The sequence below is a fragment of the Hevea brasiliensis genome, chromosome 11, assembly GCF_030052815.1.
Source record: "Hevea brasiliensis isolate MT/VB/25A 57/8 chromosome 11, ASM3005281v1, whole genome shotgun sequence".
NCBI lineage: Eukaryota > Viridiplantae > Streptophyta > Magnoliopsida > Malpighiales > Euphorbiaceae > Hevea > Hevea brasiliensis.
The window spans coordinates 3245402-3263431 of record NC_079503.1 but is presented as its reverse complement, the minus strand read 5'-3'; the positions used below and the strand labels follow the sequence as shown (position 1 = coordinate 3263431).

Genomic DNA, 18030 nt, shown 5'->3' with positions numbered 1-18030 from the left:
ACTTAAATTAAATAAACAACTTAAATTTAATAACTTAAGTTAAAATAATAATTTAAATGTTACTTCAATAAATGGTTAAATAAATAAGCTCAAGTTATTTTTGATAAAAACGAAGAGAGGAATTTGTATCACAAGATCAAGACATGCTTAGTTGAGCGAGAGTTGCTTCAAAACTCAAGAATTAGTATAGACACATGAATAACTTTCTGCAAGCCAATCTCAGACTCGTACTTTAGATCCTTCCCAAAAATAATAGCAGGACATTCAAACAACAAACAGAACTATGATAGAGTATTAAAGATATAAAAAGCATAAAATAGGAGAGTCAACGAAAATGGAAGAGAAAGAAGAAATATCAGGTCAATCATTAATCAGAAATTCACCAATGTCATCAATCTTGTTGCATCAAAATAAAAAGAATTTCAAAAACCAGCTGATACATCTAAAAAAAAAAAATGAGGCATATTGTTCCACATTAATTTAAGATAAAATGTTTAAGTTGTATATAAGACTTGAGTAAATCTCATCCCTTAAACTAATTTTTTAGGTGGAGTTAGGTCAAGTTTATTTTCTTTACAAGGACATTAAATTTTATTGCAGGCTTCCTTTTGTTACCACCGTTTACACTTCTCAAATGCATGTTCTGTGTGGATCGCACATCTACTTGAACAAAGAGCTTAAAGAAGGAACTGGAACGCAAACTTGCTAACCCAAAAGCTGCAAAATTGCAGAAGTGCAGATGAAAAGACTGTAATACAGGACAAAAAATGGGACAAAACAAAAACCAGAAACAGGAACAGAACATAGGTGCCAATACATGCTATCATTAGTGATTCACCCAGTTGAAATGTCCTAATATAGCAACTAAGGATATGCACCATATGCCATTAAAATTATACTGCGGGATATCATCTGCATCTTCCGTTATTTAAAAGAAGCCTACAATCAATTTTTTGAGATAATAAGTTATGATTCGTAATTGAAAGCAAGTGTAATTTTTTCAAATGATGACTTTCACAACACTATCATTTATCTATATCGACAACCTTAAGCATGTATTTCATCCCATCAAAAGAAGGCTCCTTCATAAATCATGCACTTACTCCAACCAAGACCATGAAAGCCATACGACTACTGGAATATAAAATCTGACTCTAAAGTCTCACCCCAACTCCCTCTCTGCCAAAGAAATTACGCAGCATTTCAGGGTTGTGATATGCAACTTCATATTAATATATAAAAACTTGTAAACTATCATCAAAATTTGCTAAAACTCTTTTTTGTGACGTTTTCAAGTTATATTATTTAACTCTATGGCTATGAATCCATGTCGTCGAAGACCCAGTCCAAATTCAGACCATGAAGCTCAGCTCTTTTTCCAGCCACCATTGCATATTTAGGGACATCTTGCGAAACTTTCAGCCATAACAAACATATTTTTCACTACAATAAATTGAATTTTAAGCGATTACTTTTTGGCAAATGGTGTCAAAAATGATCGCAATAAAATGTTATATTATTGCTGGTCGCCAAAACAACATGCTTTTAAGGAAGTGAAAATATAGTGTCACTATTTAATATATCTTACCATCCCTATTGGAACAAAAATTCGGGTTCTTTTGGCATGTTGCTCAACAAATTCTACTGCTATTTAATATATGTCCAAGGACAAATAATGTTTACACTGAAGATTCAGACAGTTTGCGTCAAACGTTAGAACGTTGCTCAACAAATTCTTCTTGGCTCTGGCATTTGAGAATGGGCTACTTGAAGTTTGATGGTTTGAAGTTACAAGGCCCAATAAAAATACTACATGGACTGCCTTTTATTGACCAATGGCCATTCTCATCAATCCAGCTTCTTTTGGCAAGAATAAATATGTTTGCCAATTGATAATTATAATAAAAAAATAAAGGTATGTTTCTTGAAAGAAAAATAAGAAACCTTTGAAGCATTCAACAAATTTAAGGTGGTGGCGGAGGAGAGTGGATATTCAGTCAAAGCTATGAGAAGCGATAAGAACTGATGAAAGAAGTAAATTTAATTCAAATCAGTTATATATATATATATATATATATATATTGAATCTCATGCCATACATCGATGTTTTACTGTTCCAAGATCATCCAGCAGAATGATGTTCTAGAACTATTTCTTGACATGGCTCAGAATATGTTAAAAAGGAAATACATGCTCAAAAAATTCTGGGCTAAATCTATAACTTGTGTTTGTGCTACATACGACTTTGTTAGGAAACAAATAATATGAACAAGATATTACAAAGAGAGGGAGTATACCAAATGCCATTGATACTATAGAAAATTCTCAACACTTTGCGCAATATCTTTTAGATCAGTTCTGTGCAATTGGTCCCTGCAGTTTTACTGTCAGTTTTTTACAACTTTGGTGCTGCTCATCAATTTTTCCAACTGTTAAAAATTTTCTGCTTGTTATGTACCTACTATAATTATATCATTTTCTGTTTTCACATCATAATTCAATAATTTAAAATAAACATAAGTACATATATTCAATAATCATCACCACACAAATATATAAGAACTCTGGCACATCGTAAGATTTATATATATATATATATATATATATATATATATATATATATATATATATAAATTTTTTTTATCTTATTCGGCCATTATTATTGACCTGGCATGGGTCCTGTAAGAACTCCATAATATGCTTTACTTCTCAGAGATAATCTGCAACAGAGTTTCGAAATGTTTAGCAGCAACACCATCTGGTCCAGCTGCCCTCTCCGAAACTTGTTTGAGGGCAGTAGCAGCTTGTCTGATCTTTTTCCCTTTGTCCTGTTGGAAAATCAAGTCCAAGCACTTGATCATTCCAGACTTGGTGATTACTCTGTTCTCGACTCTCACTCCGATCCCCCATACCTCCTCCACCATCTTCGCATTCAGATGATTGTCTGCCCATAGTGATCTGCATATCATCGGCACGCCACACAAAATGCTCTCCAAGACAGAATTGTAGCCGCTGTGCGTCACATGTACACCAATTGAAGGATGTTCCAGAACCTGCCTCTGGGACACCCATGGAACCACCTTTCCACGCATTCCAATCCTCTCAATAAATCCATCCGGCAGATACTCCTTGAACTTGTCCTTGAGAGACCAGAGAAATGGAACACCACTCTCTTCAAGTGCTTCAGCTAATGCCTCAAACTCGTAAGGACCCGGAGTTGCCATTGTCCCGAAGCTTATGTATGCAACAGATGTAGCTTTTTGTTGATCCAGCCATGGCAAGCACCCCGTAGCATCTGTGCCTGACGCTGTCATTGATAGGGCTAATGGCATATAGAGTAAATTTTGAACCTTGGACATGAGATAATTTGTGAGGAGACTAGGATTTAGTTCTTCATATGAGTTCAAGACAACAGCAGATGCTTTTGGTAATTTTCGTACCATTGATGATATAAGTTGGACAACTGGACTACTGGGATTTCTCTGGAACACTTCATCTTGGAAGTCTTTAAAGGGTACTGGAGGTAAACCTGGAATGATATCTACGACTTGGTCTTCTGGGTGATCATCGTGGGTTTGAGCATTAGTGTAGAGCTGTTGAATGAGATCCTGTTGGAACCAGACAGCGAGGTCATGAGGTGCAGGTACCATAAACGCTACCCACGGCACATTCATCTCCTCGGCCAACTTGCCAAGGTCAAGTGAGAAAAAGGCATCTATTATCAGGAAGGTTACACTTCTACCACCTGTCTCTGCCACCGCTGTATCAACACCGCGTCTGAAGTTACCCGGGAACCGTTTAAAGAAGTACCTGCTTTCCAGTGCTTGATCTAATGTTAAGTGATCAATCACTTCCGGCAAGCCATCGTCCACATCATAGGTTTTGATATTGGTTGGGAGGATATTAGTTTCATTTGACAAGATCATTGAGTTTGATCTTCGAGTGCAGAGGAAAGAAAACTGCAGTTGAGGAGCTTCTTTTGCTAGGCTAAACACCAGGCCAAAGAGAGCCTGTGGATGACTGGTGAACGGAAATGTGCACAAGGCAACATGCCCTGCTGGCGGTAAACTTTTGGTTACTGACATTGTGATCGTAGATCGTGATGAAGAATGAACTCCGGACAATTTGAGAACCAAAGCGAGTTTTTGATTGAGAATGATTTTGATTGGATTTTATGCTTGGACGTGTGGACAGGAAAATTCCTTGTATACGCCATTCCAATGAAAATTGAGTAATTCATCTTTTACGTTTAGGAATAGACATTTCAGTTAAAATCATGATGGTCCCTCATAAAAATACATGTATATAATTTTTAATGAATTAAATGTTTGTACACTTACACCAAAAAATTTCTATAAAATTTAATAAAAAATTAAGAAATTATGTTTTGCAATGAGAAAATGGACCGCCATATTTTGTAGCATGTTTCACAATAATTGTATCATTGGATGGTGTATGCCGGCAAGATGTTCGGTGGAAAGAAAATTTGTTCAGGAAAATAGGGTAGAGTTGCACTTTCATTTGGAAACACGAGAAAAATAAGAGGGAATGGTTATCTGTTTTTATTTTTTTATTTTTTTTTAATTTATAATTTTTATAAAAAAATAAAAATATAAAAAAAAATCTTTATCTGGTTTTTTTTTTTCTTAATTTAAAAACTCCTCTCTCTAAAATGTTTTGTCTACAATAACTTTTATCTGTGCTTTATAGAACAGAGACACTGAGAATTCATTCTTAATGGATCTTAAGTTTATTTGTTTCTTTCTTCATAGAAGTCATTATATTTTGTCTTATTTTTAATGTGTTTTTTTTTAGAATTTTTATTTAATTATTCTAAATAAAAATATGATCATTAATTTTATTTAATTAGATATTTTTTATTTTAATTTGTAAATGTGTATCTTCTAGAGAATTTAAATCAAACAAAGAACCAATGCTCACTTAGAAGATTTATATACTTATTCTTCGAACAAAAATATCTTAATTATTATATTAAAAGTTTAGTGAGTTTTATTTTCCATAATAATAAATTATATGTTTGATTTATGATAGTAGGATCCTATCCCTCCAATAATTATTTGTAATATTAAAACTTTGATATTATTAAAGAATTTATGTTTTTTCAGAAAAATGTAATTTTTAATTTAAAAATAAAATATTATTAACATATATTTAAAAGTTATTTTACTTTTAAATGTTTTAATATGTATTATTTATTATTTTATAATAGTATGATTATTTTTTATTATTTTAAATAATTGTTAATTTTATTTACAAATAAATTATGGTATAATTTTGATAATAGAAAATTTGTTAGTTTTTATATAAAAAATATTTAAAAAACAAGATTTTTATTATAAAAGAAAATAGACAAAATAATGAACAAGTTAATTAATGAAATATACTCTTGTATGTTATAAAGTAACATAACACTGATTCTTCTTTTTCAGGTAAGTCCCATCCATTGTATGCATTTTCAATAATTTATATATCTTGAATGTTTATTAAAATATATAAGCATTTATTTTGTTTTCTCCCTCTTTATATATATATTTCCAAAAATTTTATTTATTTATTTTATTTTTCATGTATATATATAATTTTGCTTTTAAAAAAATATTATTTAATCTTTTTATTTTAATTCTATTTATTTTAATAAAATTAATTAAATTATTCTATTTTAAAAAATATATTAATTAATCCATATATTTTTTATTCTATTTTTACTTTATTCTCTCCAGATAGTTTAAGCATTAATGTGAGTTTCATTAAATTCATAAAATTTAAAAAATATAATTATATAGTCTCTTTATATTTTAAGTCTTAAACTATCTAGTTTTTATATATAAAAATAATTTCCTTATTTTTTAAATGCATAATTTAATATAAAAATAAATGAGAGACTAAAAAATAAGCCAAATAAAAATCTAAATAATGTATAATTAAAGGGTCTAGTCTCCAGAGAGGATGGATAATAAATGGGTGAGGAAAGTTGGTGCAAGTGCAACTGCAAGTCTACTACAGTGCACATGAGGAAAGCTGACTTTCAGTTTCAGGTTTTCAGAATTAATTAGGATATATTGCTCATAAATTCAAATCAATCATTCCTTGTTTCCCAATTAATTAGGGTTATCCACAATTCAAATCATATCCAAAATCAATTACATGTTTGAAAAAACAAAATAATAATAATAATAATAATAATAATACAACTAAGACCGTATCTCTTCACATACTTTTCAAATTAAAGTTTTGATATTAATTATAATGCCTTAAGTAATTAGGTTGCCTAAATAATTTTTAAATTATGAAAATAATTAAGCTTAAAGCTCACAAACTTTCCATATCCCACCGATATGAGATATATATTACGTACAACAACATGATTTTTTTTTTCATATTTTATGGGTATTTCAATCTGATAGATTATGACTAATTTGTTCACATTAAATCAATCCACTAAAGAGTAAATCGCTTTCAATGGGCATTGTTTCCATCTACAAGAATCGAATATTCGACCTCACTTAAAGGATAAAAGTGTCAAACCTCTCCTACCAAACACCCATTGATCAACATGATTTTACTTCAAGCTCCATAAAATTAGTATCAAAACAATATAAGTTAAAAAGTTCAAAAAAATATATTAAAAATTTTAATGCAAATTCCGACCTGCAGCTTGCTCTTCATAGTCCTGGTCTCTAATTATGCTCAGAGAGGCCAAAGGCTGTCTTTCTAGCTAGGGAATACGTAATAAGGATATAATTCAAAATTCTTGTGGAATTTAGACTTTTTTTTTTTAATTTGAGTGAGAAATATTATTTAATTACACAGAGGATTATTAACAATGTAAAATATGACTCTATTTTAGTGTTAATCCTAATTAAGTGTAATTCTTATTTTCTTTGTTTAAAATCTAAAATTTATAATAAAAAAAAAATTTCAGTTCAATTAATTTCATTTTGATTAATTTTCATATTCGAAATGAAAAGAATTTAATTTTTTTAACTTAATAAAAAAATTCATTTTCATCAAAAAAATATAAATCAAACATGATTGAGTGAGAATTCATTTAAATTATTTTCTTATAAAAATAATTTAATTGAAATGAAGCCTTTGACATTATAATTCTATATATTATAGGAGAGATTATTTGATTTTAGCCCACATGTGAAGAAGAGCATAAAATACAAGTGCTAGGAAGAGACTCTTATTCATTACTTCTCATAAGGAAGAGAGTATTGCCATAATGGGAAGTTAAATAGTTTAGTTATGTCTAAAGGATAATTAGATGGATAAACTATTCTAATAATATGGCTAGCGTAGTGTTAAGTTTTACATATATCAAGCTAAGTTCAGAGAAAATTGAAAGGAAAAAATTAATATACTTACTTTATACAATTAATAGTATCTCTTATGTATAATTGAGTTGATCGATAAAATGATATTTTAAATTTATTGATGTAATTATTATTTGATTATAGTAGAAAGTAAATGTTGCTCTATATTAAGAGAGAGATTCATGCAAATATTTATTGTTTTATTTTTGTTTGTTTTTTACTTGTGCAATTGCAATAAAGTTTATTTGATCATAAAAGAAATGACACCCATCAATAAAATATTAATCATTATTCTATCTCTCGATTATGGGTACACAACCATTTCAATTAATGTATGCTATGTATGCGGTACCATATAAATGATGAATCTAACTTCTATTATTAAGAATAATATTTCTTATTTATCTATTCATGCAAAACATAAATATATTTCTTGAAAGAGAAATTACAAGCTTTTGAAGCATTGAAGAAATTTAAGGAGGTTGATATTCAGTTAGGAAAATTTTTACTAATTAAATATGGTCTTCGATAGATTCAAAATATAATATATTAGATTTATATATTTAATAAGTAAATTTCACTATATATTTTATATATTTGATCTATGATATCTTTGATTCATGATAGATTAGATTCTGTGAATAACTTATTAAGAGATAAATCAAAATTATGAATTTACTTCAATTCAATTTAATAATTTTTGTACGAATACATCTCTCATTATATTCATTGATTTTTTTCTAATTAAATTTCTTACTTATATATATTTAAAAAAAGAAGTAAATATATGCAAAGAATTTAATACTAAAGTTATAAATAGTTGAAAGTGTTTTTTAATTTTATAAAATGATAAATAAAATAGGAGAAAAAAATTTTAATATTATTTGAAATGGGAAGAAAGGAGTAATAAATAGTTACAATATTATCACAAAATATAGGTTTGTTTCTTGACAGAAAATGACAAAAAATGTGTAATAAAAAATATAAAATATAAAAAAAAGGGTGAGTTTGAAATTAATTATTAAAAAGGGATGAATTATGCTGAGTTGGATGAGGTGAGTGCGGGACGCTAATTATAATAGCGTTTCTAAGGTCCGGACGCTATTTAAAATAGCGTTCGCGTCAAAATTTTGAAAGGAGAGCTGGATACTATTCAAAATAGTGTCCAACTCTCTTTACAAGAATAAAAAATTAATTAAAAAAATTTAAAGGTTAGACGTTATTTATAGTAAAGTCCAATATTTTTTTTAATTTTTAATAATTTTATTTTATATTTTAAATAAAATATAAATATTATTTTAATAAATAAAATTATAATATGTAATATTATATATTATAATATTTTTATTATAAATATTATTTTTTAATTTAAAATTAAATTAAATTTAATAAAATAAAAATTAAAATTAAAAATAAATAATTAAAAAATTTAAGAAAAGTTGAACGCTACTATAAGTAGCGTCCAACTTTTTTTTTTAATTTTTAATTATTTTATTTTATATTTTAAATAAATTAAAAATATTATTTTAATAAATAAAATTATAATATGTAATATTATATATTATAATATTTTTATTATAAATATTATTTTTTAATTTAAAATTAAATTAAAATTTAATAAAATAAAAAATTAAAATTAAAAAATAAATAATTAAAAAATTTAAGAAATCAACTTTTTTTTTAATTTTTAATTATTTTATTTTATATTTTAAATAAATTTAAAATATTATTTTAATAAATAAAATTATAATATATAATATTATATATTATAATATTTTTATTATAAATATTATTTTTAATTTAAAATTAAATTAAAATTTAATAAAATAAAAAATTAAAATTAAAAAATAAATAATTAAAAAAATTTAAAAAAAGTTGGACGCTACATTACTTTATATTTTAAATAAATTAAAAATATTATTTTAATAAATAAAATTATAATAATTAATATTATATATTATATAATATTTTTAATTATTTTATTTTATATTTTAAATAAATTAAAAAAAATAAAAAATATTAAAAAATTATAATAAAAATATAAAATAAAATAATTAAAAAAATTAGATTATAAGTTGCGTCTAATTTTTTTAAAATTTTTTTAATTATTTATTTTCTAATTTTAAATTTTTATTTATTAAATTTTAATTTAATTTTAAATTAAAAAGATAATATTTATAATAAAAATATTATAATATATAATATTAAATATTATAATTTTATTTATTAAAATAATATTTTTAATTTATTTAAAATATAAAATAAAATAATTAAAAATATTATAATATATAATATTATTTATTATAATTTTATTTATTAAAATAATATTTTTAATTTATTCAAAATATAAAATAAAATAATTAAAAATTTAAAAAAAAAGTTGGACACTACTTATAATACGTTCAACTTTTCTTAAATTTTTTAATTATTTATTTTTTAATTTTAATTTTTTATTTTATTAAATTTTAATTTAATTTTAAATTAAAAATAATATTTATAATATATAATATTACATATTATAATTTTATTTATTAAAATAGTATTTATATTTTATTTAAAATATAAAATAAAATTATTAAAATAAAAAAAAAAAAGTTGGACGCTACTCAACTTTAAAACTTTTTTAATTAATTTTTTATTATTGTAAAGAGAGTTTGAAGCTATTTTGAATAGCGTACAGGTCTACTTTCAAATTTTTGACGCGATAAATTTTTGACGCGACGCTATTTTGAATAGCGTCCGGACCTTAAAAACACTATTATTAATTTCAAACTCATCCTTTCTCTGTATTTTATATTTTTTATTACACCTTTTTTTTGTCATTTGCCCGAAAAATCAGAAGGAGAGTGAATCTATTCAGTCAAAGCTATGCTCAAAATCACCGTAAGCAAAAACAGAACAAAATACCGCACGCCAAGAACAGGCAGTGCAACTGAAACAGATTGAGATCCGACAACAAAAACAAAAACCATGGCACAAAAATGCTAAACACTCAAGTACATAACACATGCACTTAATTATTACAGACACACCCATTAAAAAGATAAACACTATAATTAAGTTTATACATCTTGTTCGGCCATAATTAGGGACCATGGTCCAGGAAGAAGAAGAAGAAGAAAGAAGAACTCCATAATATGCTTTACTTCTCAGAGATCCATAATATGCTTTACTTCTCAGAGATAATCTGCAACAGAGTTTCGAAATGTTTAGCAGCAACACCATCTGGTCCAGCTGCCTTTTCCAAAACTTGTTTGAGGGCAGTAGCTGCTTGTCTGATCTCCTTCCCTTTGTCCTGTTGGAAAATCATGTCCAAACACTTGAGCATTCCAGACTTAGTGATTACTCTATTCTCGAATCTCACTCCAATCCCCCACACCTCCTCCACCATCTTCGCATTCAAATGATTGTCTGCCCACACTGACCTGCATATCATTGGCACTCCACACAGGATGCTGTCTAAAACAGAACCGTAGCCGCTGTGAGTCACATGTACACCAATTGAAGGATGTCCCAGTACTTTCCTCTGGGATGCCCATGGAACCACCTTTCCGCGGGTTCGAGTCCTCTCAATAAATCCATCAGGCAGATACTCCTTGAACTTGTCCTTGAGAGACCAAAGAAATGGAACACCCCTGTCTTCAAGCGCTTCAGCTAATGCCTCTAACTCCTCACGACCAGGGCCTGCGATTGTTCCGAAGCTTATATATACAACAGACGCAGTTTTTTGTCTATCCAGCCATGTCAGGTGCCCTGTAGCATCTGTGCCGAATAGGTTTAATGAACCCACAAAGAGTAAATTTTGAGCCTTGGACTTGAGATAATTTGTGAGGAAACTAGGATTTAGTTCTTCATAAGAGCTCCACACAATTGCAGATGCTTGAGTTATTTTTCGTGCCATTGATGATAAAATTTGGACAACTGGACTACTGGGATTTCTCTGGAACACTTCATAGTGGAAGTCTTTAAAGGGTACTGGAGGTAAACCTGGAATGATATCTACGACTTGGTCTTCTGGGTGATCATCGTGGGTTTGAGCATTAGTGTAGAGCTGTTGAATGAGATCCTTTTGGAACCAGACAGCAAGATCATGAGGTGCAGATACCATAAACGCTACCCATGGCACATTTATCTCCTCGGCCAACTTGCCAAGGTCAAACGAGAAAAAGGCATCTATTATCAGGAAGGTTACACTTTTACCACCTGTCTCTGCCACCGCTGTATCAATTCCGCGTCTGAAGTTCCCCGGGAACTGTTTAAAGAAGTACTTACCTTCCAGTGCATGATCTAATGTTAAGTGATCAACCCTTTCCGGCAAGCCATCGTCCACATCATAGGTTTTGATATTGGTTGGGAGGATATTAGTTTCATTTGACAAGACCATTGAGTTTGATCTTTGAGTGCAGAGGAAAGAAAACTGCAGTTGAGGAGCTTCTTTTGCTAGTCTACACACCAGGCCAAAGAGAGCCATCGGATGACTGGTGAACGGAAATACACACACGGCAACATGCCCTGCCGGCAGTGAACTTTTGGTTACTGACATTGTGCAGCTCGTGGTGAATAATGAACCAAGAAGGCCTTGTATTAATAATTGGTGGTGTGCATGCTTTATTTAATTAAATAATTTTACTTATAAAAAAATGATGTACCCAAGAAATGAGAACGAGTTTTTGGGGAGTGATTGATTGATTGATTGGATTTTATGTTTGGATTATGGAAAATGAATAAGTTTGGTGAAAATAAAGTGGAGTCGGTGCAAGTTTGGCAATGTAATTGTAAGAAAAAAATCATTATATTACTCTGATTTTCCATCCAATTCCTTTGTCTCTAAATTTGAGAAAATATTGAACAAGTTAATTAAATAAACTCTTTTATATTATGAAATAACATAATGCTTATGTATTTTCAATAATTTACCATGAATGTTTATGAAATTATAATTGTGTGGCCCCAGCCTCCAGAGGAGTAAAATAATAACTGGCTGAACAATGGTGCAACCGTGCAACTACTAGTCGTCTAGTCTACCAGACTGCGCATAAGGAAGCTAACTTTCAGTTTCAGGTTTTGATAATTAAACAGGATTGTTCATATTTCAATCAAGCAATCAATTCATTAATTAATTAGGGTTATTCATAATTCAAATCATGTCCAAATCAATTACTACTTGTTTAAATAATAATACCACTAATACAATGCAAATGCTTTTGGTAATTTTCTTGCCATCGATGACAAAAGTGGAACAACTGGACGACTGGGATTCCTCTGGAATATGAATTCAAAGTGGAAGTCTTTAGAGATTGATGGAGGCGACCCTGGAATGATATCTAGGACTTGGTCTTCTGAGTGATCCGCCATGCCATTCTTCACAACATAGGTTTTGATATTAGTATTGCTTTGAGTTGACAAGATCATGAACTTTGATCTTCCATGTGCAGAGGAAAGAAAACTACAGTTGAGGAGCTTCTTTGCTAGTCTAAACACCAGGCAAAAGAAAGTGAACTGGTGAATGGAAATGCGCACACGGCAACATGCCTTGCCAGCGATGAACTTTCAGTTACTGGCACTGTCATTTCCTCTATTTGCAAACACAGAAAATAATTTTTCTTCTTCGTACATAATAATCTTTCCTTTTAGAAGAACAAAACTCAAATCAGATACCTGGCAGGTGAATAATATATCTAATAATCACTGGTCAATCAAACTAAATATATAATAATTTTTTATATAATTTTCTTTTAAAAAAATTATTAATAAAATTTCACTCTTGAAAAAAGAAATTTAAAATACAATTATTTTTATTTATGATGTTTTTAATATTGCATGTAAATCCATCACAATTAATTATTAATACTCATTCGTTATCAGGTAATAATGGTAGGGAATAATTTCAACTTCCAGAGAGCCAAATGGGTGGACAGAATTAGTGCAACTGCTAGTCTACCACGTACAGTTCGCATGGCACAAAGGAAGCTACCTTTCAGCCTATCATATCCTCAAGTCATAACAAACAACAACATTTCTGATAATTAACTAATAGAAAAATAAGGAAATCTTCTTCCTTTTAATAAAATTTTGGCTTATCAAAAATAAATAAGGAAAATGCTAAATCCTACTAATTATTTAAACGAAATAAGACATTACGGATCACGTCACTTCTAATTGGTCCCATTAGCCAAAATAATATGATTTTCTTTTTCATTATTTATTTTCGTATGGTCTAGTAGTTTTCATGGAAGAAAATATAATTGGAAGATGTTGCAATTTTCTATCAGGGCATCAATTACAAATTACGTAAATGTAGAAAGGGGATTGTCATCTTGTAGAATGGATACCTTGACATTCATCCACAATAATATATAAAAATGGAAGGCAAACATTTATATTTTTAAAAATATTTTTTATAATTTTTATTATTTATAAAAATATAAAAAAATTATAGTGACAGATATTTGCCGTTAATAACATAATAACATAAATTAGTGATAAAAATTCATCACTAATTATTTTAGTAATAATATATCTATTGCTAATACTTTTAATAAGAAGAAACAATTTTATCTAAATTTATCGCTAATAATTTTTAATAACAATTTATCCTTTACTAATCCTTTTAGTAAGTAAAAAATATTTAATATAAATTTATTGTTAATAATTTTTAATAACGACTTATTCATTGCTAAATATGTAAATAATTTTAATTACTAATATTATGATAATTAATATAAATTAGAATTTTAATATTATTTTAATAATAATAATTCTATTTATTTCAAAAATCGTATTATAATTCTATATTCTTAACGTTCTTAACTTTATAAAGATTATTAATTCATTAAAAATTATTTAATGATAAAATTAATAAATAAATTTAAATACCAAATCTCACTTCCATTAATTTATTTCATTAATTTCATTAGTTATTTTAAATATTTATAAGTTTATAATATTAAATTATAAAATTTACTATTTAACTAATATAATTATAACATTATTTTTTAAAAATTAACTATTTAATTAAATAAAAAATTTGTATATATTTGTATGAACATATATGAAATTTTAATCATGTTTAGTGACAAACATTTTATTTGTTTTAAATTTATAACTTTTTAAAAAAAATAAATAATCGATAACTTTTACATTTAAATACTCTATTTTCTTGTAATAATATTCAAGCTTAATTAATTTTGACATACAATGTGATTTCTTTTCTTTTCTTTGCTACATTTTTGTATGTCTTTTTTTTTTTCAAAAAGGTAAAATCTATTTATATGTCTTTAAATTTTTGTATTTTTGCATGTCGCAAATATCATTATTATGAGAGTTGTTGCACGTGAATATAATTACTAGAATTTTGTTATTATTGCCAATCTATCAAATGAAACCAATATCTTCACTAATTAAATGATATTTGTATAGGTTAAGATAAATTGATTTTTTTTTTCATGTTTAATAGTAATATATCCAATAATATTTAGATGATTAATATCATTTTTACATAAATAAAGTACATTTTATATGTGATTATATTAGATTTTAATTTTCTAAGGTCTACTTAGTTTAAATGTAAGTTAATTACATTTTCTTTATATCCTTATGTGCATGAACATTTTTTTTTAATTTATTAGTCAATTTTAACTAAGTTGTTGATTTTGACCATCATTGATTATAAAAAATAATCTAATTATATTTTTTATATATATTTATGTGAGAAGTTATGCTCATCTTAATATTAATTTTAAGTTGTTAAGTTTTAGATTTTTGAAAATAATAAAAATGAAAAGAAAATATGAAAAAAAATAATTTAACAATTTGACTATTTAAGAGTATTTATTATATAATTATTATGAATTAATTAAGAATACATAATTAAATTTATATTTATATTGTAATTTATAATGTATTTATAACATATATAATAAAATTTATAATTTAAAAAATAAAAATACTAATTAAATATATTAAATAGGTTTTAAAATTGTTTGTATTAAATAGTATGATAATATAAAATTTCAAGATATCACTATAATGAAAATGAAAATTTTATAATGATAATATACTTAAGTATAAAATATATTTTAAAAATTATCCAATTTTTTAATTTTAAATATCATGACCCGATCTCATGGGTCAGACCAGTACCAGGACCTGGACCAATTTAAAGCCCTAGAGGCTCATAGTAAGCCTAACTATTACTTAATCCAATCCTAAGGCCTATATTGAGCCCAATTTTAAGAAATCAATCAGATAGAGTTCGGTCATAACATGAATCACTTAATAGGGAGTTTTTGACTCACCCGACCTGTAAGCACAATATATATATATCAATTTGGGGAGCTCAGCTCACCCTCCACATACTCATCATGTCATAAAATTAAATAAAATACTATGACATTATATTATAGACCCAAATCAAATAAAATACTTTTAGCATATGCAGAGTTCTAGAATTTAGTAAAGTTATACAAAACATAACAGATGTTATTAAATGACCTGCGAATGAGAGAGGCAGGTTAAAACTCAACAAGAAATCTTCTGTATCCTGAAAAATAAGGTGAACAGGAGTGAGCACTTGACTCAAAAAGAAAAATACTTATTTTAAGTACAATTCCTATAACTATCTAAGGCTAGTGCACTCTAAGGGATGGGATGCAACACCTTTAAAGATTTCATACAAGTCACATCATAGACAACAAGTAGGTAATTTGGAGCACTCACACACCCATATAATATTCAAACAATATATATATATATGAGCTGATCCTCTAAACAGCTCTCTTAAATCCAACCTCTGCCAGCAAGTACATCTCAAGCTGGACTTTCTCTTAATAGTCCAAATACGGGGGCCAGCGAGATCAACTCGAGCCATGCCTACCCCGTCTTAACCACAAGAGGATCGGGTCCTAGCGAGTCAATCGTGACTCACGTCTACCCGTCCTGTCCATATCCAATATCACCACACACACATACTATACACGCACACGGCTCCAAATTACCATAAAACAACATCCATATTCATTTCATTAATTAAAAAGGCAATATAAAGTGTGCCTTATATTTAAATATGTAAATATATATTTATAAGTGATGCATGGGCATGCCTTGAATATATATAATATTGAAATTATAATTAAAATTAATATTTTACTAACAGACGTAAATCGAGGTCACTATGGTGGTTGGGCGGAGGAGGAAGGCTGTTCTGGTTCACCTGATAATTACATTACAATTATTTAATATAATTAACTCTATACAAGCTTAAAAAGAACCAAAGACACCCTAAGTTGTGTCGAAAATCCGGCAGAGTTCCCCCAATACCTAAAACCTACCCAACCTACAAAATGGCTCAAAAATACACTTCTATATTCACAAGTCACACAACTATATCTCAATCACATCACATGGCCCCTCTTGGACTAATCCAAACAGTCAAAACTACAAATATGAAAACTTATAATTTAGTTCGTACAACTAACTCTTTTCGCAAAAATATACAAATAAGCTCTAAAAATTCTAAAATTTTACCCTACGGCCCTTAGAAATATTACTAAGCTAATATAAAAGGAATTATAATTTTTTAACTATCCACGAATATTTTATGGATTTGTAATCTAAACTTGAAACTAAATAATTAAGGAAACTTAGGGTTCAGGTTTACTTACGCCAATTCTGATACTAGAAACGTATCCAGGATGTTTGAAAATAGCGGGGTAGCTCATAATTTTGACTCAGTTCTGAGGTAGTTTTGACCGCCTGTCTGTCCGGCCGAAAAATGCAGACCTGATCGACAGTCGAATTTCCATGAATCGAATGTAACTACGTGAAGCTCATAACACGGGGGTTAGTAAATAATTTTTATGAAATTTATTAAGCTCATTTAATGCTCGAAAAAATATTGTAAAGTTTCGTGGGACCCACTGAAAAACGATGTCAAAAAATTTTAAAATGGATACTGCCGTAAAGTTTTCGTTGAGGGGAGCACTCCAGTACTCTCGAATTTTTTATGGGGTTCATGGTTTACGAGAAATTTAGCCCAAAAATCAAAATAGACTAAAACTTTCCGGATAAAAATTAGACAAACCACTCGATGGATTTGGGTTTTCTTGGTGTCTGTGAAAAGCTCTAGAGGTGTAGATAATGTTTGGGACAAAACCCGATCCAATTGGTGGCCAGAATCGGCCTTGGAAGCTGAAATGGCGCGGGCGCACAGGGGAAGCTTTGGCGTGATTTTCCGGCCAGAGGCGGGGAGACGTCCTAGAGGCGCGCCGGCGACTGGGGAAGGCTGGGGTGGTGGCTGGCCGATAAGGGAGGAGAGAGGAGAGAGAAAAAGGAGAGGGAAGGGAGGGCAGCAGGCGCGACAGGGGAGAGGGGAGGGGAAAAAGGGAAGAGGCCGGTCCGGTTCAACGGATCCGACCCAGTCCAATTCGATTTAGTCGGTCCTATTCAAAATACCAAAAATTTAAATTTTTACTCTGCCTTAGGATAAAAAATAAGGCTCAAAAATTTCAAACAAATTCTAAAGAACTTAAAAAATTTTATAGAGTCCAAATATATTTTTATTTTTGCCACATAGACTTTAAATTAATTTTTAAAAATCATCAAAGTTTAATATTTTTGGAAAATCAAACTCAATTCTAAAAATTCAGAAATTTTTAAAAAATTCTCAAAATATTTAATACAAGAAAATATTAAT

General features: G+C 28.4%; 2 protein-coding genes across 2 annotated transcripts; both read right to left on the bottom strand.

Annotated features, from left to right (window-relative positions):
• Positions 1–2619: 2619 nt before the first annotated feature.
• Positions 2620–4085, bottom strand: LOC110636383 (anthocyanidin 3-O-glucosyltransferase 7-like). The gene has a single exon (XM_021786063.2). The coding sequence runs from the start codon at positions 4083–4085 to the stop codon at positions 2703–2705; it is 1383 nt and encodes a 460-aa protein (XP_021641755.2). The 3' UTR covers positions 2620–2702.
• A 6148-nt stretch (positions 4086–10233) lies between these two features.
• On the bottom strand, positions 10234–11958 carry LOC131170516 (anthocyanidin 3-O-glucosyltransferase 7-like). Its single transcript, XM_058129673.1, has one exon. The coding sequence runs from the start codon at positions 11878–11880 to the stop codon at positions 10507–10509; it is 1374 nt and encodes a 457-aa protein (XP_057985656.1). The 5' UTR covers positions 11881–11958; the 3' UTR covers positions 10234–10506.
• Positions 11959–18030: the final 6072 nt, after the last annotated feature.

What these genes read in the sequence shown, in the direction of transcription:
- LOC131170516 (XM_058129673.1), bottom strand. Translation starts at nt 11,880, where the DNA reads ATGTCAGTAACCAAAAGTTCACTGCCGGCAGGGCATGTTGCCGTGTGT.
- LOC110636383 (XM_021786063.2), bottom strand. Translation starts at nt 4,085, where the DNA reads ATGTCAGTAACCAAAAGTTTACCGCCAGCAGGGCATGTTGCCTTGTGC.